The 24600-nt window shown below is 45.1% G+C and overlaps 1 protein-coding gene across 2 annotated transcripts in view; it reads left to right on the top strand.

Annotated features, from left to right (window-relative positions):
* The first annotated feature begins 11874 nt into the window (after nt 1–11874).
* The window catches only part of LOC139384890 (DIS3-like exonuclease 1), a 40610-nt gene continuing 27884 nt past the window's right edge, over nt 11875–24600 (top strand). Inside the window, exons 1-4 of one of the 2 annotated variants that reach the window (XM_071129791.1) lie at nt 11875–12134; nt 12694–12847; nt 20759–20887; nt 23695–23830. In XM_071129791.1, the coding sequence (XP_070985892.1) occupies nt 12005–12134; nt 12694–12847; nt 20759–20887; nt 23695–23830 (549 nt within the window). In that variant the 5' untranslated portion in view covers nt 11875–12004. Of the gene's footprint in view, nt 12135–12690; nt 12848–20758; nt 20888–23694; nt 23831–24600 lie in introns of both variants that reach the window. The other variant, XM_071129790.1, reaches the window with a different exon arrangement.

The following is a 24600-nucleotide window of genomic DNA, read 5'->3' as shown; positions in this document are numbered from 1 at the left end:
AGCCTACCCCTGCATTAGCCTACCCCTGCATTAGCCTACCCCTGCATTAGCCTACCCCTGCATTAGCCTACCCCTGCATTAGCCTACCCCTGCCTGCATCATTTAAGCTAAAAGAAGCCTATCCAACATGGGGAATCTCCCCACCAATTACAGAGTTCAGCTCAACAAGTTAATGTATTACCTGTATAACCCACTGGTACCTAGTTAATATACTGGTCTATCATACTGGTACCTAGTTAATATAATGGTCTATCAGACTGGTACCTAGTTAATATAATGGTCTATCAGACTGGTACCTAGTTAATATAATGGTCTATCATACTGGTACCTAGTTAATATAATGGTCTATCAGACTGGTACCTAGTTAATATACTGGTCTATCAGACTGGTACCTAGTTAATATAATGGTCTATCATACTGGTACCTAGTTAATATAATGGTCTATCAGACTGGTACCTAGTTAATATAATGGTCTATCAGACTGGTACCTAGTTAATATACTGGTCTATCAGACTGGTACCTAGTTAATATAATGGTCTATCAGACTGGTACCTAGTTAATATAATGGTCTATCAGACTGGTACCTAGTTAATATAATGGTCTATCAGACTGGTACCTAGTTAATATAATGGTCTGTCAGACTGGTACCTAGTTAATATAATGGTCTATCAGACTGGTACCTAGTTAATATAATGGTCTATCAGACTGGTACCTAGTTAATATAATGGTCTATCAGACTGGTACCTAGTTAATATAATGGTCTATCATACTGGTACCTAGTTAATATAATGGTCTATCAGACTGGTACCTAGTTAATATAATGGTCTATCAGACTGGTACCTAGTTAATATAATGGTCTATCAGACTGGTACCTAGTTAATATAATGGTCTATCATACACTGAAAAAAGGAAGGGATTTAAATGGTTCTTCCTCAGCTCTTAAGGTTCCTTGGAGAACTCTTACCCGATAAAGAACCTTAAGTGGGGGGTTCTTGGCGTGGCATTTATGGTTATTCAAAATTCTAAAAGCTTCTGGAAATGTATGGAAGGATCCAGTTGTGTCCCTTTCATAGAACCCAGCAAATCGGCCAGTGTTAACTTGTGATGGTTTTTCAGTGACACATTTTCTAACATTGATTCAAGAGTTAAATTAACACTATAAAAAGTTAAATTAACACTGTAAAAGGTTAAATTAACACTGTAAAATGTTAAATTAACACTGTAAAAAGTTAAATTAACACTGTAAAAAGTTAGATTAACACTGTAAAAAGTTAGATTAACACTGTAAAAGGTTAAATGAACACTGTAAAAAGTTAGATTAACAACTCAACCACAGTTGAACCAAAACCATGACCAGCATTATCATATTTCCCAGCATGCTCTATTTGTTTTTCCATACACACACACGCAGACACACACACACACACGCATGCACGCACACACACACACGCGCACGCGCACACACACACACACACACACACGTATAGTATTATTCATAGGATGGAGGGGCTAGTCCTGATTCAAGGGCATCTAGTTGTCGTCGGTGCTGTACAACTCATAACGTCTCTGCCAAATGGCACCCTATGCCCTTTATAGTGCACTACTTTAGACCAGAGCCCTATAGGCCGTGGCCAAAAGTAGTGCACTTCATAGGGAATAGGGTGCCATTTCGGAAGCCTACAAGGGCATGTTGTCGTACCGCTGTACAACTCATATTCATTAATCTTCAGCTTGACCAAGGTCTTATCATTAAATTTAATTAATGATTCAACATTATTCATTGCTTTGATTAAAAATGGCATGAATCCTATGAGTCATTTATACAGCTCTATTCAGGAACAGGAGGAGACATTAATCATTTAAGAGGAAATAGGTACAGTATATGATAATTACAACTGGTTCGAAAACATTTAGAAGAGCAAAAATCTCGTTGGACGCCATCATATATTTTTTCCAAAGCCACACACACACACACACACACACACACACACACACACACACACACACACACACACACACACACACACACACACACACACACACACACACACACACACACACACACACACACACACTGTTGAGCAGCATCCTCAAAGCAGAATAAAAAGCCTGCTTAATTAGGCTAAGAGCCTCAGTCGTCAAAAGCTGCATTACTCTGATTGCCAAAGTCCGGTTGTGATGAATCTGTGACATAGTGTAATAAAACTATTTCAAAATGCACCAACCCAGTGGGGACCCATAACGTTCACCGGCACAGTGCTGTTCTGTTAAAATGCTTCTCATTGTCGTAATAGGCCACCTCTGGTTCTTAGAAGTTAACCTGATTAGAAAAGTCAGTCTCTTCTGTTCTGTTCTGTTTCATACGTCACTGGTGTAGCACCCACAGCACCCACAGCCCCCACAGCCCGCACATCACCCACAGCACCCAAATCACCCACAGCACCCAAATCACCCACATCACCCACATCACCCACATCACCCACAGCACCCACAGCACCCACAGCACCCACATCACCCACATCACCCACATCACCCACAGCCCCCACAGCCCCCACAGCCCGCACATCACCCACAGCACCCAAATCACCCACAGCACCCAAATCACCCACATCACCCGCAGCACCCACATCACCCGCAGCACCCACAGCACCCACAGCACCCACATCACCCACATCACCCACAGCACCCACCTCACCCAAATCACCCACAGCACCCACATCACCCGCAGCACCCACAGCACCCGCAGCACCCACATCACCCACATCACCCGCAGCACCCACAGCACCCACAGCACCCACATCACCCACAGCACCCGCAGCACCCGCAGCACCCGCAGCACCCACAGCACCCACAGCACCCACATCACCCGCAGCACCCACAGCACCCGCAGCACCCACATCACCCGCAGCACCCACAGCACCCGCAAGGCGGTGGGGCCCCACGCAACCGTCATCTCACATCTATATCTAAATTGTATATATATATTTTTATTTTTATTTTTTATAAATCATTTTGAAGGTAACCCTCTTTTTTAATTTCCACATGTAACAGTTGAACCAGACAGAAAATATACACTGAACACAAATATAAACACAGCATGCAACAATTACAGTTCATAAGGAAATCAGTCAATTTAAATAAATAAATTAGGCCCTAATCTATGGATTTCACATGTCTGGGAATACAGGTGTACATACAGTGTCTCCTGACCCCTCCTGTCTCAGCCTCCAGTATTTATGCTGCAGTAGTTTATGTGTCGGGGGGGCTAGGGTCAGTCTGTTATATCTGGAGTATTTCTCCTGTCTTATCCAGTGTCCTGTATAAATTTAAGTATGCTCTCTCTAATTCTCTCTCTCTCTCTAATTCTCTCTCTCTCTCGCTCTCTCTCTCTCTCGGAGGACCTGAGCCATAGGACCAGGCCTTGGGACTACCTGGCATGATGACTCCTTGTTGTCCCCAGTCCGCCTTCAGTTTCAACTGTTCTGCCTGCGGCTACGGAACCCTGACCAGTTCACTGTGATTACCATTATTTGACCATGCTGGTCATTTATGAACATTTGAACATCTTGGCCATGTTCTGTTATAATCTCCACCCGGCACAGCCAGAAGAGGACTGGCCACCCCAGATAGCCTGGTTCCTCTCTAGGTTTCTTCTTAGGTTTTGGCCTTTCTAGGGAGTTTTTCCTAGCCACCGTGCTTCTACACCTGCATTGCTTGCTGTTTGGGGTTTTAGGCTGGGTTTCTGTACAGCACTTTGATATATCAGCTGATGTACGAAGGGCTATATAAATACAATTTGATTTGATATGTTGGTCACAGATACCTTAAAAAAAAGGTAGGGGTGTGGATCAGAAAACCAGTCCGTATCTGGGGTGACCACCATTTGCCTCATGCAGTGCGACACATCTCCTTCACATAGAGTTAATCAGGCAGTTGATTGTGGCCTGTAGGACGTTGTCCCACTCTTCTTCAATGGCTGTGTGAAGTTGCTGGACATTAGCAGTAACTGGAGAACGCTGTTGTACACGTCGATCCAGAGCATCCCAAATATGCTCAATGGGTGACATGTCTGGTGAGTATGCAGGCCATGGAAGAAATAGGAATTTGAGAAACTTCTAGGAATTCTGTACAAATTCTTGTGACATGGGGCTGTGCATTATCATGCTGAAACATGAGGTGATGAGGGGGGATGAATGGCACGACAATGGGCATCAGAATCTCAGCAAACGGCTCACCCACACAACGCCATATATACAGTCTGCTATCTGCCCGGTACAGTTGACACAAGGATTCATCAGAGAAGAGCACACTTCTCCAGTGTGCCAGTTGCCATCAAAGTTGAGCATTTGCCCACTAAAGTTGGTTACAACGCTGAACTGCAGTCAGGTCAAGACCCTGGTGAGGATGACAAGCACGCAGATTAGCTTCACTGAGACGGTTTCTGACAGTGTGTGTGGATATTCTTTGATTGTGCAAACCCACAGTTTCATCAGCTGTCTGGGTGGCTGGTCTCAGACAAACCCACAGTTTCATCAGCTGTCCGGGTGGCTGGTCTCAGACGACCCTGCTGGTGAAGAAGCCGGATGTGGAGGTTCTGGGTTGCCATGGTTACACCTGGTCTGGGGTTGTGAGGCCAGTTGGACGTACTGCTAAATTCTCTAAAACAACGTTGGAAGCGGCTTATGGTAGAGAAATGAACATTCAATTCTCTGGCAACAGCTCTGGTGGACATTCCTTCAGTCAGCATGCCAATTGTACACTCCCTCAAAACTTAAGACATATATGGCATTGTGTTGTGTGATAAAACTGCACCTTTTAGAGTGGCCTTTTATTGTCTCCTAGCACAAGGTGCACCTATGTAATTATCATGCTCTTTAATCAGCTTCTTGATATGCCACACCTGTCAGGTGGATGGATTATTTTGTCAAAGGAGAAATGCTCACTAACAGGGATGTAAACACATTTGTGCACTACAATTTGGCAGAAATAAGATTTTTGTTCATTTGGAACATTTCTGTGATCTTTTATTTCAGCTCATGAAACATGGGACCAACACTTTACATGCTTCTTTTATATTGTTGTTCAGTGTAGTTGTCACACATCTAGTTAGCCTGTTTCTCCGGCGCCGACGGCAACCCTACCTCGTCCTCCTCACCTAATTGGCTATTAAATCTTTTAAAAAAGTTAGGTGAATCAGGTCGGACTCGGATGGAGAGTGAGTGCGTTGTTCAAGCTCGTGCCAAATTACCGAAGATCAGATCAGACCACATCAGCAAAGCTACCCCCCTTGCTAGTAGGTCTTATGCAGTAGCAGGACTAGACAGAGACCTCACTGCACGGCCTGGCAATGACAGTGGCCTTGCACCTCCTCTTCTTCCTTCCCCTCGAGAATAGTGACAGTTCCTCTAGTGAGATGCCGGCCCCCACCCTTCTCCTCCTCACAGCTGTCGACTGCCAGAGACCCAGTGGCGCTCATGAGAGCGACACCCCCTTCTGTGGACACTTGTAAATCTACGAGTGATGAGACGGATAGCCCCGACAGCGTGGAGTCTGAGCTCCAATGTGTAATATAATAGGCTACCAGATAAATACTATGTATAGCTATAGATAGGCTAGTAGGCTAGACTACAATGTCTGCATAAACAATCCATGCTAAACTATTGTTTTGATGGTGGACTGGTTGTATTATTTGTAGTGGGGTGCATTCATGGATGCCACGGGATGCCAGGTTAACCCCCCAAAAAAATTACAAAACCCCCCCCCCCCCATACATCTCTCTGTGTTTCATAAATTTCCTTAAATTCGCAAGAGGCTGAATGTATGTCACCGGAGAAAGCAGACGATCAAATGAATCAGCGCCCCTCTGTCTCAGTGTGTGTAGCGTATCTATCTGACGCTGTCTGGTCCAAAAAAAAAAGAGAGTATGACATTGTTGCCAACCGTAGCATTGAATGCTATGGGTGGCCAATCAGCGTTGCTCTAAACTGAGTGAGCTCAGCTGTGAATGGCCCTGGCGCACCCAAAAAAAATAAAAAATGTAAAGGGAAGCCAGTTTGGATTTGGCTTCAGACCAATTACATCACATCCGAAGCCAAACTCATTGACAGAAAAAAAAAAAGTATATTGTTGCATCTCGTTGTGTCGTTGTCTTCTGGTGGCTAGTCCCAAAATGTTGGAAACATTACCTTGATTGACCATGCTGTAGGACGTGGAACTGTTTGTTCCACCCAATATGTTTTGTGGACTTCACAGATCAAATGTTGCTCTCTGGTTTCGTAATGAAACAAAGGTGCGGTTGCATATATTCTGCCACTGTGTCTTCTTATCGTCTCGGCGGTTAGGCCTCTATATCACGGTGGCAAGGCATATGAACTAACAGGTTACGGAACAATCAGCCTCGTTATTGTTATGTAATTCTACTGTGCTACTTTACATTTCTCCTTTATTTTCTTAACTCTATTTCTTGGACGGCACTGTTGGTTAAGGGCTTGTCAGTAAGCATTTCACGGTAAGTGGATGGATTACCTGGTGGGATTCTGGAGAAACTGCCAGTGGTGTAAGAACATGGTTAGGTAGGGGGTTGGGGGGTGGGGGGGGGTGGGGGGTAGGGGGCGGGGGGCCAAACTCAGACCTGGTGGGATTCTGGAGAAACTGCCAGTGGTATAAGAACATGGTTAGGTAGGGGGTTGGGGGGTGGGGGGTAGGGGCGGGGGCCAAACTCAGACCTGGTGGGATTCTGGAGAAACTGCCAGTGGTGTAAGAACATGGTTAGTAAATGTTTTTCTCTTTTATCTGACAAATGAAAGGAAAGGGAATTCTAGCAAATAGCCTGATTAGCAATACAAACTTTAAAAAAGCAGTTGGCGTTTGAAATGAAACTGTCCTCATCTGTTCTTAGTAACCAAAAGCAGCAACAGTACTAGAGCCTTAAGCCAAATAGACGTCCACCTATAGTGTTAGTGGTGAATCTGTCCCGTGTGTCACTATGCAAAACACCCCTCTTTCTCTCTGCTGCACAACAATGCCTGAATTTACAGCTTCCACGCAGGGATCAATAGTGATTTGATTGGTGCCTCATTCAACTTGAAGGTCAGAGCAGAAGATCACGGGTCTGTCCCAAATGGCACCATATTCCCTATATAGTGCACTACTTTAGACCAGGGTCAGTAGGACTCTGGCACCCTATTCCCTATATAGTGCACTGCTTTAGACGAGGGTCAGTAGGACTCTGGCACCCTATTCCCTATATAGTGCACTGCTTTAGACCAGGATCAGTAGGACTCTGGCACCCTATTCCCTACATAGTGCACTGCTTTAGACCAGGGTCAGTAGGACTCTGGCACCCTATTCCCTACATAGTGCACTGCGTTCGATCAGCTTTGGTCTAAAGTAGTGCACTATATTGGTAATTTAAGGGAGCCTTTTGGGAACGAAACCCACCTCATTTTAGACCATGACGGCCTCCTGTCAGACCTCATCAACATCAAAAACCCTCCTATTGCTTTGTACATTCACTTTCTCACAGCAACTTGTGAATAAAGTGAACGTTCTTGAATCTCGTCCCACAGAGACAGTGATAATTCAGTGATAATTCAAGGGGATTCAACTCCAACGGGGGTTTTCTAGGCTACTGTAAAATACTTTAACACTGTAACATATTGGATGTGTTTTATGGTTTTTCATAGGACTGTTGGGAGATACGTCCCCCGTTGTGGGCTCAAGGAGATCCAAATAATCAAACAACTCATCAATACAATACCTCTCAGCTGGAGGTATGATGATATAGCGTGGTCTTCTTTAGATGTAAGCACTTCCTGTCTCATTGTTACGTGGCAACATGCTAATAACGTGGTAATTTTAATCAAATGCAGAAATTACCCCTTTTAAAAAAATGTTACCCTCTGGTACAGAGGTTTTTTAGAAATATAGCCTAACAGTTTCAAATAGTCCAATAGACATTACATTTACAATTTAACTCGAATAGAAGCAGATAGGCTACAAAACACAATTCAACCTAACAGAAGCCTACTCACAAACACAATACTTCTCAGCATCAATATCTTTGAAGGACCCAATCACATTATAGACTACTCTATCACACCGCAACTAATTAACAAGCATAATCAGACCTTGCAACAACACTTGAGACATAGCAATTATCCCAGCAGCACTTGAGACGTGACACTTGCCAAAGACGAGCAATTAATGGGCATTAAAACATATTCTGGAGAACTTTGCTGAACTCAATGGCATTAGAAAAATTCCCGGAGACAGAGAAGCCTACCTTTTCTGTGTTCTGTGATCTCTTCCTTCCCAGAGACAGTCTTTAGCTGTGTAGCCTATCGTTCAACAGTGTCTTACGCACCTGGTAAATAAGGATATTATATTTCCTGTGGCGAAAGTCGATTAAATTGTGGATAAATTGTCGCGTAAGGTTGTACAGTCAAGCCCCTAAAGCTTCAATGATCTTCGCTCCTCACTTCTCTCGCGCATCGCTTCTATCCACACTGCAACTGGCGCTCGAGCGCGGATCATTTAAATACCAGTGACGTCACGACGGCTCTCATCTTCTGTACCAGGGCTGGGGTCAATTCAGATACGCTCTCTTCTTCCGTACCAGGGCTGGGGTCAATTCAGATACGCTCTCTTCTTCCGTACCAGGGCTGGGGTCAATTCAGATACGCTCTCATCTCTGGTACCAGGGCTGGGGTCAATTCAGTTACGCTCTCTTCTTCCGTACCAGGGCTGGGGTCAATTCAGATACGCTCTCATCTCCGGTACCAGGGCTGGGGTCAATTCAGATACGCTCTCATCTGCCGTACCAGGGCTGGGGTCAATTCAGATACGCTCTCATCTCCCCTACCAGGGCTGGGGTCAATTCAGATACACTCTCATCTCTGGTACCAGGGCTGGGGTCAATTCAGATTCGCTCTCTTCTTCCGTACCAGGGCTGGGGTCAATTCAGATACGCTCTCATCTCTGGTACCAGGGCTGGGGTCAATTCAGATACGCTCTCATCTCCGGTACCAGGGCTGGGGTCAATTCAGATACACTCTCATCTCTGGTACCAGGGCTGGGGTCAATTCAGATACGCTCTCTTCTTCCGTACCAGGGCTGGGGTCAATTCAGATACGCTCTCATCTCTGGTACCAGGGCTGGGGTCAATTCAGATACGCTCTCATCTCCCCTACCAGGGCTGGGGTCAATTCAGATACACTCTCATCTCCCGTACCAGGGCTGGGGTCAATTCAGATACGCTCTCATCTCTCGTACCAGGGCTGGGGTCAATTCAGATACGCTCTCATCTCTGGTACCAGGGCTGGGGTCAATTCAGATACACTCTCATCTCCGGTACCAGGGCTGGGGTCAATTCAGATACATCTCCTGTACCAGGGCTGGGGTCAATTCAGATACACTCTCATCTCTGGTACCAGGGCTGGGGTCAATTCAGATACGCTCTCATCTCTGGTACCAGGGCTGGGGTCAATTCAGATACGCTCTCATCTCCTGTACCAGGGCTGGGGTCAATTCAGATACGCTCTCATCTCTGGTACCAGGGCTGGGGTCAATTCAGATACGCTCTCATCTCTGGTACCAGGGCTGGGGTCAATTCAGATACGCTCTCATCTCCGGTACCAGGGCTGGGGTCAATTCAGATACACTCTCATCTCTGGTACCAGGGCTGGGGTCAATTCAGATACGCTCTCTTCTTCCGTACCAGGGCTGGGGTCAATTCAGATACGCTCTCATCTCTGGTACCAGGGCTGGGGTCAATTCAGATACGCTCTCATCTCCCCTACCAGGGCTGGGGTCAATTCAGATACACTCTCATCTCCCGTACCAGGGCTGGGGTCAATTCAGATACGCTCTCATCTCTGGTACCAGGGCTGGGGTCAATTCAGATACGCTCTCATCTCTGGTACCAGGGCTGGGGTCAATTCAGATACACTCTCATCTCCGGTACCAGGGCTGGGGTCAATTCAGATACATCTCCTGTACCAGGGCTGGGGTCAATTCAGATACACTCTCATCTCTGGTACCAGGGCTGGGGTCAATTCAGATACGCTCTCATCTCTGGTACCAGGGCTGGGGTCAATTCAGATACGCTCTCATCTCCTGTACCAGGGCTGGGGTCAATTCAGATACGCTCTCATCTCTGGTACCAGGGCTGGGGTCAATTCAGATACGCTCTCATCTCTGGTACCAGGGCTGGGGTCAATTCAGATACGCTCTCATCTCCGGTACCAGGGCTGGGGTCAATTCAGATACACTCTCATCTCTGGTACCAGGGCTGGGGTCAATTCAGATACGCTCTCTTCTTCCGTACCAGGGCTGGGGTCAATTCAGATACGCTCTCATCTCTGGTACCAGGGCTGGGGTCAATTCAGATACGCTCTCATCTCCCCTACCAGGGCTGGGGTCAATTCAGATACACTCTCATCTCCCGTACCAGGGCTGGGGTCAATTCAGATACGCTCTCATCTCTGGTACCAGGGCTGGGGTCAATTCAGATACGCTCTCATCTCTGGTACCAGGGCTGGGGTCAATTCAGATACACTCTCATCTCCGGTACCAGGGCTGGGGTCAATTCAGATACATCTCCTGTACCAGGGCTGGGGTCAATTCAGATACACTCTCATCTCTGGTACCAGGGCTGGGGTCAATTCAGATACGCTCTCATCTCTGGTACCAGGGCTGGGGTCAATTCAGATACGCTCTCATCTCCTGTACCAGGGCTGGGGTCAATTCAGATACGCTCTCATCTCTGGTACCAGGGCTGGGGTCAATTCAGATACGCTCTCATCTCTGGTACCAGGGCTGGGGTCAATTCAGATACGCTCTCATCTCCGGTACCAGGGCTGGGGTCAATTCAGATACGCTCTCATCTCCTGTACCAGGGCTGGGGTCAATTCGGGTTGAAAGCAGTCAGTTCAGAAAGGGATTTTTATTCAAAATAAAAATTATTGAAACACTTTTGACATAAATAGCTTCTGCTGTCAGTTTAAAAATAGATGCAGTTTTTTTTTAAATTGTTATTTAAATTAACTTCCTGAATTGACTGACTTCTATTCGAATTGGCCAGGCCTACATGGACATGTGCCATTCATAAATATATATTTATATATTTATAAAAAATATTATTTAACTAGGAAAGTCAGTTAATTAAGAACAAATTCTTATTTACAATGACGGCCTACCAAAAGGCAAGGACCTCCTGCGGGAACAGGGTCCTGGGATTAAAATAAATAAATAAATACAATATAAATATAGGACAAAACACACATCACAACACGAGAGACAACACAACACTAGATAAAGAGAGACCTAAAACGGGGACGGGGTCCTGGGATTAAAAATAAAAAATAAATTAAACAATATCACGTAATATAACGATAATAATTAATTATAACGTCAAAAGATCACATTGGTTTGGATATGATTATTATATAGTTTGATTAACTCATATCTAAAAAAAAATAAAAAAAATAGCATAGAACATTAACATCGGTGGAGAAACAAACTGTTGCGTATTGTCACAATGAATCAGTTGAGAGATCAATCATCGGTGCAATTCGCTTTGGCTTTAAATGGACTTAAATAACTTTATTTTCCAAAGGGAATTTAATTTCTGGTGTCAGGGCAGGGATATACAAGCACATTCAAATCACTCATGACAGTGCACTGCATCCAACAAAGGTTTAAACGGGATATGTTAACATATCGTTTTCCGCTTTTCTAAAGACACTGGCATTTATAATCTGTAAGAAAATGTGTGTGTCTGTCTGTGTGTGTGTGTGTGTGTGTGTGTATATATATATATATATATATATATATGGAATTGATGACGTCAACTCGACGAGCCCGCCGCGTTTGCGCAGTTTGCTTCCTGGACTTGAATGGTTTGTTTACAACTTCGGAATCGGTTCCCGCTTGTCTTGTCAACCGCAGCTAATCTTTCAAAAACAATCGTCCCCAAAAGCGTTTTCTATGAAGCGGGGTGACAATGATTAAGACCGAGAAGGTGTTGCATTTGAAGAGTTCCCGAGGACGGAAGGTCCGTGTGGTCCGCGAACATTATTTGAGAGAACATGTTCCCTGCTACAGCTCTCTCTGTCAGGCACAATGCGCCAACGGTAAAGTCAGGTTTTACAAAATAAAATACTCTATAAGTCTTCCTTTTTGATGTTCGTCAAATTTTAGGCAAACGTAAATGTAACATGCTAACTAGCTAATTTTACAACAAGGCATAAGGTAAACTATGACGTTTCTCTTTTGTATCACACTGTCACGTGATGTTAGTTGTTACACCGTAACAACACGTGTCACCCTTTTAACCGCTAGTTCCTGAGAGAAATAGCAAGAAAATAATGATGATGGCCTTCACAGTAAAGGTAGATAAGACGACTTAGACACCTGTGCATAAATTCATATAGCTAAGAATAGACGTGGATGTTGTTGACAACAGTGTTGCTGTGTTTGAAATGATCTCCATCAATACATGGTAGAGTCTGAACCTGTTCATACCTACAGAGACAGAGTACACCTGCTCAAACACCCTCATCATACACTACCCCTTTTCTAGATTGATTAGTTGACAGATTAACTAACTCTCTCTCTCTCTCTCTCTCTCTCTTTCTCTCTCTCTCTCTCTCTCTCTCTCTCTCTCTCTCTCTCTCTCCTCTGTCCCAGCAGAGGGCAAGGTGCTGTCTGGAGAGGTGACTCACTATGTGATGCCTGATGCAGGCGTGGCGAGAGACTTTATGGAGATTCTGGAGTTTAGAGAGATCCAGGGGATAGTGTTCACTCAGACTGCCTGCCAGGCTGTCCAACACAGCAGAGGACGCAGGTACAGGAGCTACATGCCTACACCCTACATATAGATAATTACTGTAACACATGTTGAGTAACTAGGCCTTCATACCATTGGTGTTGGGGCAGACAGTAGTAATGAGACATCTACCATTGGTGTTGGGGCAGACAGTAGTACTGAGACATCTACCATTGGTGTTGGGGCAGACAGTAGTAATGAGACATCTACCATTGGTGTGAGGGAATAGAGTAGCTACACCTCTCCAATGACTATGTCATGGGGACAGAACAGTACATCTCTCCAATGACTATGTCATGGGGACAGAACAGTACACCTCTCCAATGACTATGTCATGGGTACAGAACAGTACACCTCTCCAATGACTATGTCATGGGTACAGAACAGTACACCTCTCCAATGACTATGTCATGGGGACAGAACAGTACACCTCTCCAATGACTATGTCATGGGTACAGAACAGTACATCTCTCCAATGACTATGTCATGGGGACAGAACAGTACACCTCTCCAATGACTATGTCATGGGTACAGAACAGTACACCTCTCCAATGACTATGTCATGGGTACAGAACAGTACACCTCTCCAATGACTATGTCATGGGTACAGAACAGTACACCTCTCCAATGACTATGTCATGGGTACGGAACAGTACACCTCTCCAATGACTATGTCATGGGGACAGAACAGTACACCTCTCCAATGACTATGTCATGGGTACGGAACAGTACACCTCTCCAATGACTATGTCATGGGGACAGAACAGTACACCTCTCCAATGACTATGTCATGGGTACAGAACAGTACACCTCTCCAATGACTATCTCATGGGGACAGAACAGTACTGTCCTACCAAGCAAAATAACAGGAACTGCTCATAGAGTGAAACAGAGAAAAATGACTTCAAGGTTGTTTTTATTGTCCAGCCAAATGAATTGTAGTTAGATCAGATGTCTTACTACGAGGTTACTTTTGATTCATATTGACCCTGACCTCTGACATGACCTTTGACCCTAGACGGCAGTTACTGCCTTCTTGCTGGGTACACCCACTGGAATACGATTCCACAACAAATAGTTTGATACTTTTATCAGCAAAGAACAATACATAATAGCAAGGTAAACCGTAGAGACTGCAGCCCCATAGATCAGTGACACCAAGGTAAACCGTAGAGACTGCAGCCCCAAAGATCAGTGACACCAAGGTAAACCGTAGACACTGCAGCCCCAAAGATCAGTGACCCCAAGGTAGAGACTGCAGCCCCAAAGATCAGTGACACCAAGGTAAACCGTAGAGACTGCAGCCCCAAAGATCAGTGACACCAAGGTAAACCGTAGAGACTGCAGCCCCAAAGATCAGTGACACCAAGGTAAACCGTAGAGACTGCAGCCCCAAAGATCAGTGACACCAAGGTAAACCGTAGAGACTGCAGCCCCAAAGATCAGTGACACCAAGGTAAACCGTAGAGACTGCAGCCCCAAAGATCAGTGACACCAAGGTAAACCGTAGACACTGCAGCCCCAAAGATCAGTGACACCAAGGTAAACCGTAGAGACTGCAGCCCCAAAGATCAGTGACACCAAGGTAAACCGTAGAGACTGCAGCCCCAAAGATCAGTGACACCAAGGTAAACCGTAGAGACTGCAGCCCCAAAGATCAGTGACACCAAGGTAAACCGTAGAGACTGCAGCCCCAAAGATCAGTGACACCAAGGTAAACCGTAGAGACTGCAGCCCCAAAGATCAGTGACACCAAGGTAAACCGTAGAGACTGCAGCCCCAAAGATCAGTGACACCAAGGTAAACCGTAGAGACTGCAGCCCCAAAGATCAGTGACACCAAGGTAAACCGTAGAGACTGCAGCCCCAAAGATCAGTGACACCAAGGTAAACCGTAGAGACTGCAGCCCCAAAGATCAGTGACACCAAGGTAAACCGTAGAGACTGCAGCCCCAAAGATCAGTGACACCAAGGTAAACCGTAGAGACTGCAGCCCCAAAGATCAGTGACACCAAGGTAAACCGTAGAGACTGCAGCCCCAAAGATCAGTGACACCAAGGTAAACCGTAGAGACTGCAGCCCCAAAGATCAGTGACACCAAGGTAAACCGTAGAGACTGCAGCCCCAAAGATCAGTGACACCAAGGTAAACCGTAGAGACTGCAGCCCCAAAGATCAGTGACACCAAGGTAAACCGTAGAGACTGCAGCCCCAAAGATCAGTGACACCAAGGTAAACCGTAGAGACTGCAGCCCCAAAGATCAGTGACACCAAGGTAAACCGTAGAGACTGCAGCCCCAAAGATCAGTGACACCAAGGTAAACCGTAGAGACTGCAGCCCCAAAGATCAGTGACACCAAGGTAAACCGTAGAGACTGCAGCCCCAAAGATCAGTGACACCAAGGTAAACCGTAGAGACTGCAGCCCCAAAGATCAGTGACACCAAGGTAAACCGTAGAGACTGCAGCCCCAAAGATCAGTGACACCAAGGTAAACCGTAGAGACTGCAGCCCCAAAGATCAGTGACACCAAGGTAAACCGTAGAGACTGCAGCCCCAAAGATCAGTGACACCAAGGTAAACCGTAGAGACTGCAGCCCCAAAGATCAGTGACACCAAGGTAAACCGTAGAGACTGCAGCCCCAAAGATCAGTGACACCAAGGTAAACCGTAGAGACTGCAGCCCCAAAGATCAGTGACACCAAGGTAAACCGTAGAGACTGCAGCCCCAAAGATCAGTGACACCAAGGTAAACCGTAGAGACTGCAGCCCCAAAGATCAGTGACACCAAGGTAAACCGTAGAGACTGCAGCCCCAAAGATCAGTGACACCAAGGTAAACCGTAGAGACTGCAGCCCCAAAGATCAGTGACACCAAGTGATGTGAGTGATGCCAGTTGCTGACGTGAGTGATGCCAGTTGCTGACGTGAGTGATGCCAGTTACTGATGTGAGTGATGCCAGTTGCTGACGTGAGTGATGCCCGTTGCTGATGTGAGTGATGCCAGTTACTGATGTGAGTGATGCCAGTTGCTGATGTGAGTGATGTGAGTGATGCCAGTTGCTGACGTGAGTGATGCAGGACACAGGTGTATTAAACCTACACCTTATGACATATCTATCGTAGTGGAGGACACAGGTGTGTTAAACCCACACATTATGACATATCTATCATAGCGGAGGACACAGGTGTGTTAAACCTATACCTTATGACATATCTATCGTAGTGGAGGACACAGGTGTGTTAAACCCACACATTATGACATATCTATCATAGCGGAGGACACAGGTGTGTTAAACCTACACCTTATGACATATCTATCATAGTGGAGGACACAGGTGTGTTATACCTATATCTTATGACATATCTATCTTAGCGGAGGACACAGGTGTAGTAGACCTAAATGGCCAATGGCGCATTCTCAACACCGCCTCAGAGACAGCTCTTTAGGTGTCCGCACAGCCACGGCCATGCCGCGACCTCTCTGAGGCGACGTGTCGTGTAGGCTCAAGTCCTCGTCAGAGGTGATCGAGTGACACGTAGAGGGCAACTTCCTCCATATTACCTTCAATAGAAGTCCACCTATCGGGAGTGGGTAAAAAAAACACAACCTCATTACAGCACGGCTATGCTGATCAAGCTTAAACAGGATGTGGCCTGTGGATGAATAATGTAGCCCCTTCTAACAGTATACAGTATACGGCTTCTTATACAATACACACACATTGGCGTTTGTTCCTGTTTCAAAGTTGATGACTTAGTGTAAATAACAGTCCCGGTAGACTTTCAGCAGCCTCGTCCTGGTCTCCTTTTGTTTACGTTAGCTCCCGTTTTATAAATCTGTTGCATCGTTAACGTGACGAGGCTTCACTTTTCAGAGTCTTCGGTTTCGTGCGTGTGTGTATGTGTGTGTGTGTGTGCGTGCGACCGTGTGTGTGTGTGTGTGTGTGTGCGTGCGACCGTGTGTGTGTGTGTGTGTGTGTGTGTGCGACCGTGTGTGTGTGTGTGTGTGTGCGTGCGACCGTGTGTGTTGTGCTGATATCATGCTGTGTAGTTGGTTAAATTGCAGAGCTCTATTCACTACAACACACAGGGGACCCCAGGACGAACCGCTGAGTCAGGGAGTCAGGGAGACTCTGTTATACCCACTGACACGCTATCCTGTGGGTAGGAAAGCTTTTTATATTGAGTTAGGTTATCACATACTGTAGGTTATCACATACTGTAGGTTATCACATACTGTAGGTTATCACATACTGTAGGTTATCACATACTGTAGGTTATCACATACTGTAGGTTATCACATACTGTGGGTTATCACATACTGTAGGTTATCACATACTGTAGGTTATCACATACTGTATTCTACAAGGTTATTAGGTTATTAGGCTACTAGGTTATTAGGCTACATACTGTAGGTTACTAGGTTATTAGGCTACATACTGTAGGTTACTAGATTATTTGGCCACATACTGTAGGTTACTAGGTTATTAGGCTACATACTGTAGGTTACTAGATTATTTGGCCACATACTGTAGGTTACTAGGTTATTAGGCTACATACTGTAGATTACTAGGTTATTAGGCTACATACTGTAGGTTACTAGATTATTAGGCTACATACTGTAGGTTACTAGGTTATTAGGCTACATACTGTAGGTTACTAGGTTATTAGGCTACATACTGTATGCTACAAGGTTATTAGGCTACAAGGTTATTAGGCTACAAGGTTATTAGGCTACATACTGTAGGCTACAAGGTTATTAGGCTACATACTGTATGCTACAAGTTATTAGGCTACAAGGTTATTAGGCTACAAGGTTATTAGGCTACAAGGTTATTAGGCTGCATACTGTAGGCTACAAGGTTATTAGGCTACATACTGTAGGCTACGAGGTTATTAGGCTACATACTGTAGGCTACAAGGTTATTAGTCTACAAGGTTATTAGGCTACATACTGTAGGCTACAAGGTTATTAGGCTACATACTGTAGGTTACTAGGTTATTAGGCTACATACTGTAGGTTACTAGGTTATTAGGCTACATACTGTATGCTACAAGGTTATTAGGCTACATATTGTATGCTACAAGTTATTAGGCTACAAGGTTATTAGGCAACAAGGTTATTAGGCTACAAGGTTATTAGGCTGCATACTGTAGGCTACAAGGTTATTAGGCTACATACTGTAGGCTACAAGGTTATTAGGCTACATACTGTAGGCTACAAGGTTATTAGGCTACAAGGTTATTAGGCTACATACTGTAGGCTACAAGGTTATTAGGCTACATGCTGTAGGCTACCAGGTTATTAGGCTACAGACTGTAGGCTACAAGGTTATTAGGCTACAAGGTTATTAGGCTACATACTGTAGGCTACAAGGTTATTAGGCTACATACTGTAGGCTACGAGGTTATTAGGCTACATACTGTATGCTACAAGTTATTAGGCTACAAGGTTATTAGGCTACATACTGTAGGCTACAAGTTATTAGGCTACAAGGTTATTAAGCTACAAGGTTATTAGCAGTGGTGGAAAAAGTACACAAATGTCATACTTCAGTAAAAGTAAAGATACCTTAATAGAAAATGACTCAAGTAAAAGTGAAAGTCACCCAGTAAAATACTACTTGAGTAAAAGTCTAAAAGTATTTGGTTTTAAATATACTTAAGTATTACAAATAAATATAATTGCTAAAATATGCTGAAGTATCAAAAGTCAAAGTAAAAGTATAAATCATTTAAATTCCTTATATAAAGCAAACCAGACGGCATCATTTCCTTGTGTTTTTAATTTACAAATAGCCAGGGGCACGCTCCAACACCCAGACATCAGTTACAAACCAAGCATGTGTTTAGTGAGTCCACCAGATCAGAGGCTGTAGGGACGACCAGGGATGTTCTCTTGACAAGTGTGTGAATTAGACAATTTTCCTGTCCTGCTAAACATTTAAAAATTGAACGAGTACTTTTAGGTGTCAGGGAAAATGTATGCAATAAAAAATACATCATTTTCTTTAGGAATGTAAGGACGTTAAAGTTGTCAAAAATATAAATAGTTGTCACGCCCTGACCTTAGTATTCTTTGTTTTCTTTATTATTTTGGTTAGGTCAGGGTGTGACATGGGTGATGTATGTGTTTTTGACCCCGTCTAGGGGTTTTGTATGTCTATTGGTGTTTAGTAGTCTAGGTGTTATGTATGTCTATGGTTGCCTAGATTGGTTCTCAATCAGAGGCAGCTGTTTATCGTTGTCTCTGATTGGGAACCATATTTAGGCAGCCATATTCCCTGGGTTATTTTGTGGGTTATTGTCTATGTGTTAGGTGCCTGTGTCTGCATTTGTTTATATATATAGCGTCACGTTCGTTTTGTTGTTTTGTAAAGTTTAAGTGTTCTTCGTTTCATTAAAAAGAAGAATGTATTCACATCACATCCTCCATTCAACGAACGTGACAATAGTAAAGTACAGATAACCCCCAAAAATGACTTAAGTAGTACTTTAAAGTATTTTTTACGTAAGTACTTTAAATAATTTTTACATAAGTACTTTAAAGCTACTGCTGTAGCTGGTGTCAGATCTAGGACCATACTTCATGGTACTTCATGAGACCATACTTCATGGTATTTCATGGTACTTCATGAGACCATACTTCATGGTACTTCATGAGACCATACTTCATGGTACTTCATGAGACCATACTTCATGGTACTACATGAGACCATACTTCATGGTACTTCATGAGACCATACTTCATGGTACTTCATGAGACCATACTTCATGGTACTTCATGAGACCATACTTCATGGTACTACATGAGACCATACTTCATGGTACTTCATGAGACCATACTTCATGGTACTTCATGAGACCATACTTCATGGTACTTCATGAGACCATACTTCATGGTACTTCATGAGATCATACTTCATGGTACTACATGAGACCATACGTCATGGTACTACATGAGACCATACTTCATGGTACTTCATGGTACTACATGAGACCATACTTCATGGTACTTCATGGTACTTCATGAGACCATACTTAATGGTACTTCATGAGACCATACTTCATGGTACTACATGAGACCATACTTCATGGTACTTCATGGTACTTCATGAGACCATACTTCATGGTACTACATGAGACCATACTTCATGGTACTACATGAGACCATACTTCATGGTACTTCATGGTACTACATGAGACCATACTTCATGGTACTTCATGGTACTTCATGAGACCATACTTCATGGTACTTCATGAGACCATACTTCATGGTACTTCATGGTACTTCATGAGACCATACTTCATGGTACTTCATGAGACCATACTTCATGGTACTTCATGAGACCATACTTCATGGTACTTCATGAGACCATACTTCATGGTACTTCATGAGACCATACTTCATGGTACTTCATGAGACCATACTTCATGGTACTTCATGGTACTTCATGAGACCATACTTCATGGTACTTCATGAGACCATACTTCATGGTACTTCATGGTACTTCATGAGACCATACTTCATGAGACCATACTTCATGGTACTTCATGAGACCATACTTCATGGTACTACATGAGACCATACTTCATGGTACTTCATGAGACCATACTTCATGGTACTTCATGGTACTACATGAGACCATACTTCATGGTACTTCATGGTACTTCATGAGACCATACTTCATGGTACTACATGAGACCATACTTCATGGTACTTCATGGTACTTCATGAGACCATACTTCATGGTACTTCATGGTACTTCATGAGACCATACTTCATGAGTTGCCCTCTCTGCTATTTCTTGTTATCTTTTTAACTTTTACGTTGTTTATTTCTTGTCTACTATTTTAAGGTATTTGTTTTATCCCACTTTATATCAGCACAACGATGCACTTTGAGTAGAAAATGAATTGTTTCTATCAGGCAGTACAACCGGCTACGCAGCTTGCTGAAGGACCCCCGTCATCACTGTATCCTGTTTGCCAACGAGTTCCAGGAGTATTCCTACTGCCCCAGAGAAAAGGGAGAGCCGCAGTACAAATGGCAGACCAGGTGAGTGGCCTTCCTACACCACCTCCTCCGTCTTCATCCTACACCACCTCCTCCGTCTTCATCCTACACCACCTCCTCCGTCTTCATCCTACACCACCTCCTCCGTCTTCATCCTCCGCCTTCATCCTCCGTCTTCATTCTGGGGTGGCAGGTAGCCTAGTGGCCAGTAACTGAAAGGTTGCTAGATCGAATCCCTGAGCTGACGAGGTAAAAATCTGTCGTTCTGACCCTGAACAAGGCAGTTAACCAACTGTTCCTAGACCAGTTAACCCCACTGTTCCTAGGCCAGTTAACCCACTGTTCCTAGGCCGTCATTGTCAATAAGAATTTGTTCTTAACTGACTTGCCTGGTAAAATAAATCAAATAAAATCCTCCTCCTTCTTCATCCTCCTTGCCTTCATCCTCTTTATCCTATTCCACCTTCATCCTCCTCTGCCTTCTTCTTCCTCTGCCTTCTTCTGCCTTCATCCTCCTCTGCCTTCATCTTCCTCTGCCTTCATCCTCCTTCATCATCCTCTTCATCCTCCTCCGCCTTCTCCTACTTCTCTGCCTTCATCCTCCTCTGCCTTCATCCTCCTCTGCCTTCATCCTCCTCCTTCATCCTCCTCTTCATCCTCCTCTGCCTTCTTCTTCCTCCGCCTTCTTCTGCCTTCATCCTCCTCTGCCTTCATCCTCCTCTGCCTTCATCCTCCTCACCCTCCTCCTCCGACTTTAAAACCCAATATTAAGCCAGTTAATGCAAGTCAAGTTTGTTGCCATTTGTAGATTGGAACTTACATTGGAATTGTGTGTGTGTGTGTTTAGGTATCTGAATGTGTGTGGTAATACAGTTGTGTCCTCGTCTCCCTCCCTGTAGGTGTGTGGTAATACAGTTGTGTCCTCGTCTCCCTCCCTGTAGGTGTGTGGTAATACAGTTGTGTCCTCGTCTCCCTCCCTGTATCTGTATGGTAATACAGGTGTGTCCTCGTCTCCCTCCCTGTAGGTGTGTGGTAATACAGTTGTGTCCTCGTCTCCCTCCCTGTAGGTGTGTGGTAATACAGTTGTGTCCTCGTCTCCCTCCCTGTATCTGTATGGTAATACAGGTGTGTCCTCGTCTCCCTCCCTGTAGGTGTGTGGTAATACAGGTGTGTCCTCGTCTCCCTCCCTGTAGGTGTGTGGTAATACAGTTGTGTCCTCGTCTCCCTCCCTGTAGGTGTGTGGTAATACAGTTGTGTCCTCGTCTCCCTCCCTGTAGGTGTGTGGTAATACAGGTGTGTCCTCGTCTCCCTCCCTGTAGGTGTGTGTATCTGTATGGTAATACAGGTGTGTCCTCGTCTCCCTCCCTGTAGGTGTGTGTATCTGTATGGTAATACAGGTGTGTCCTCGTCTCCCTCCCTGTAGGTGTGTGTATCTGTATGGTAATACAGTTGTGTCCTCGTCTCCCTCCCTGTAGGTGTGTGGTAATACAGGTGTGTCCTCATCTCCCTCCCTGTAGGTGTGTGTATCTGTATGGTAATACAGGTGTGTCCTCGTCTCCCTCCCTGTAGGTGTGTGTATCTGTATGGTAATACAGTTGTGTCCTCGTCTCCCTCCCTGTAGGTGTGTGGTAATACAGGTGTGTCCTCGTCTCCCTCCCTGTAGGTGTGTGTATCTGTATGGTAATACAGGTGTGTCCTCGTCTCCCTCCCTGTAGGTGTGTGTATCTGTATGGTAATACAGTTGTGTCCTCGTCTCCCTCCCTGTAGGTGTGTGGTAATACAGGTGTGTCCTCGTCTCCCTCCCTGTAGGTGTGTGTATCTGTATGGTAATACAGGTGTGTCCTTGTCTCCCTCCCTGTAGGTGTGTGTATCTGTATGTGTGTGGTAATGCAGGTGTGTCCTCGTCTCCCTCCCTGTAGGTGTGTGTATCTGTATGGTAATGCAGGTGTGTCCTCGTCTCCCTCCCTGTATGTGTGTGGTAATGCAGGTGTGTCCTCGTCTCCCTCCCTGTAGGTGTGTGTATCTGTATGGTAATACAGGTGTGTCCTCGTCTCCCTCCCTGTAGGTGTGTGTATCTGTATGTGTGTGGTAATGCAGGTGTGTCCTCGTCTCCCTCCCTGTAGGTGTGTGGTAATGCAGGTGTGTCCTCGTCTCCCTCCCTGTAGGTGTGTGTATCTGTATGGTAATGCAGGTGTGTCCTCGTCTCCCTCCCTGTAGGTGTGTGTATCTGTATGGTAATACAGGTGTGTCCTCGTCTCCCTCCCTGTAGGTGTGTGTATGTGTGTGGTAATGCAGGTGTGTCCTCGTCTCCCTCCCTGTAGGTGTGTGGTAATGCAGGTGTGTCCTCGTCTCCCTCCCTGTAGGTGTGTGTATGTGTATGGTAATACAGGTGTGTCCTCGTCTCCCTCCCTGTAGGTGTGTGTATCTGTGTGGTAATGCAGGTGTGTCCTCGTCTCCCTCCCTATAGGTGTGTGTATCTGTATGGTAATACAGGTGTGTCCTCGTCTCCCTCCCTGTAGGTGTGTGTATCTGTATCTGTATGGTAATGCAGGTGTGTCCTCGTCTCCCTCCCTGTAGGTGTGTGTATCTGTATGGTAATGCAGGTGTGTCCTCGTCTCCCTCCCTGTAGGTGTGTGAATCTGTATGTGTGTGGTAATACAGGTGTGTCCTCGTCTCCCTCCCTGTAGGTGTGTGTATCTGTATGGTAATGCAGGTGTGTCCACGTCTCCCTCCCTGTAGGTGTGTGTATCTGTATGGTAATGCAGGTGTGTCCTCGTCTCCCTCCCTGTAGGTGTGTGTATCTGTATGTGTGTGGTAATGCAGGTGTGTCCTCGTCTCCCTCCCTGTAGGTGTGTGTATCATGCTGCGGTGTGGTACCATGACCACCTGGCAGGTCTGAAGCCAGTAGTGATGATTACTGAAGACCAGACCGCTGTGGCAGAGTACAGCAGCCTCAACTGTGGTGTCTACGTCCTCTGTACACAGGTAAACACTATAGTACACACAGCCTCAACTGTGGTGTCTACGTCCTCTGTACACAGGTACACTATAGTACACACAGCCTCAACTGTGGTGTCTACGTCCTCTGTACACAGGTACACTATAGTACACACAAATCCATGGTATACGGAAAACTGAATCTCTATAGGTGAATACCTGGGTAATGAGAACCCTGCTGAATACTGAGCCTCTATAGATGAATACCTGGGTAATGACAACCCTGCTGAATACTCCTCTATAGGTGAATACCTGGGTAATGACAACCCTGCTGAATACTCCTCTATAGGTGAATACCTGGGTAATGAGAACCCTGCTGAATACTGATCCTCTATAGGTGAATACCTGGGTAATGAGAACCCTGCTGAATACTGAATCTCTATAGGTGAATACCTGGGTAATGAGAACCCTGCTGAATACTGATCCTCTATAGGTGAATACCTGGGTAATGAGAACCCTGCTGAATACTAGACCTCTATAGATGAATACCTGGGTAATGAGAGCCCTGCTGAATACTGATCCTCTATAGGTGAATACCTGGGTAATGAGAACCCTGCTGAATACTAGACCTCTATAGGTGAATACCTGGGTAATGAGAACCCTGCTGAATACTAGACCTCTATAGGTGAATACCTGGGTAATGAGAACCCTGCTGAATACTGAACCTCTATAGGAGAATACCTGGGTAATGAGAACCCTGCTGAATACTAGACCTCTATAGGTGAATACCTGGGTAATGAGAACCCTGCTGAATTCTA

Source organism: Oncorhynchus clarkii, chromosome 26 (assembly GCF_045791955.1).
Source record: "Oncorhynchus clarkii lewisi isolate Uvic-CL-2024 chromosome 26, UVic_Ocla_1.0, whole genome shotgun sequence".
In the NCBI taxonomy this organism is placed as follows: Eukaryota; Metazoa; Chordata; class Actinopteri; order Salmoniformes; family Salmonidae; genus Oncorhynchus; species Oncorhynchus clarkii.
Note: the sequence above shows the minus strand (reverse complement) of the source record. Positions and strands in the feature narration are given on the sequence as shown.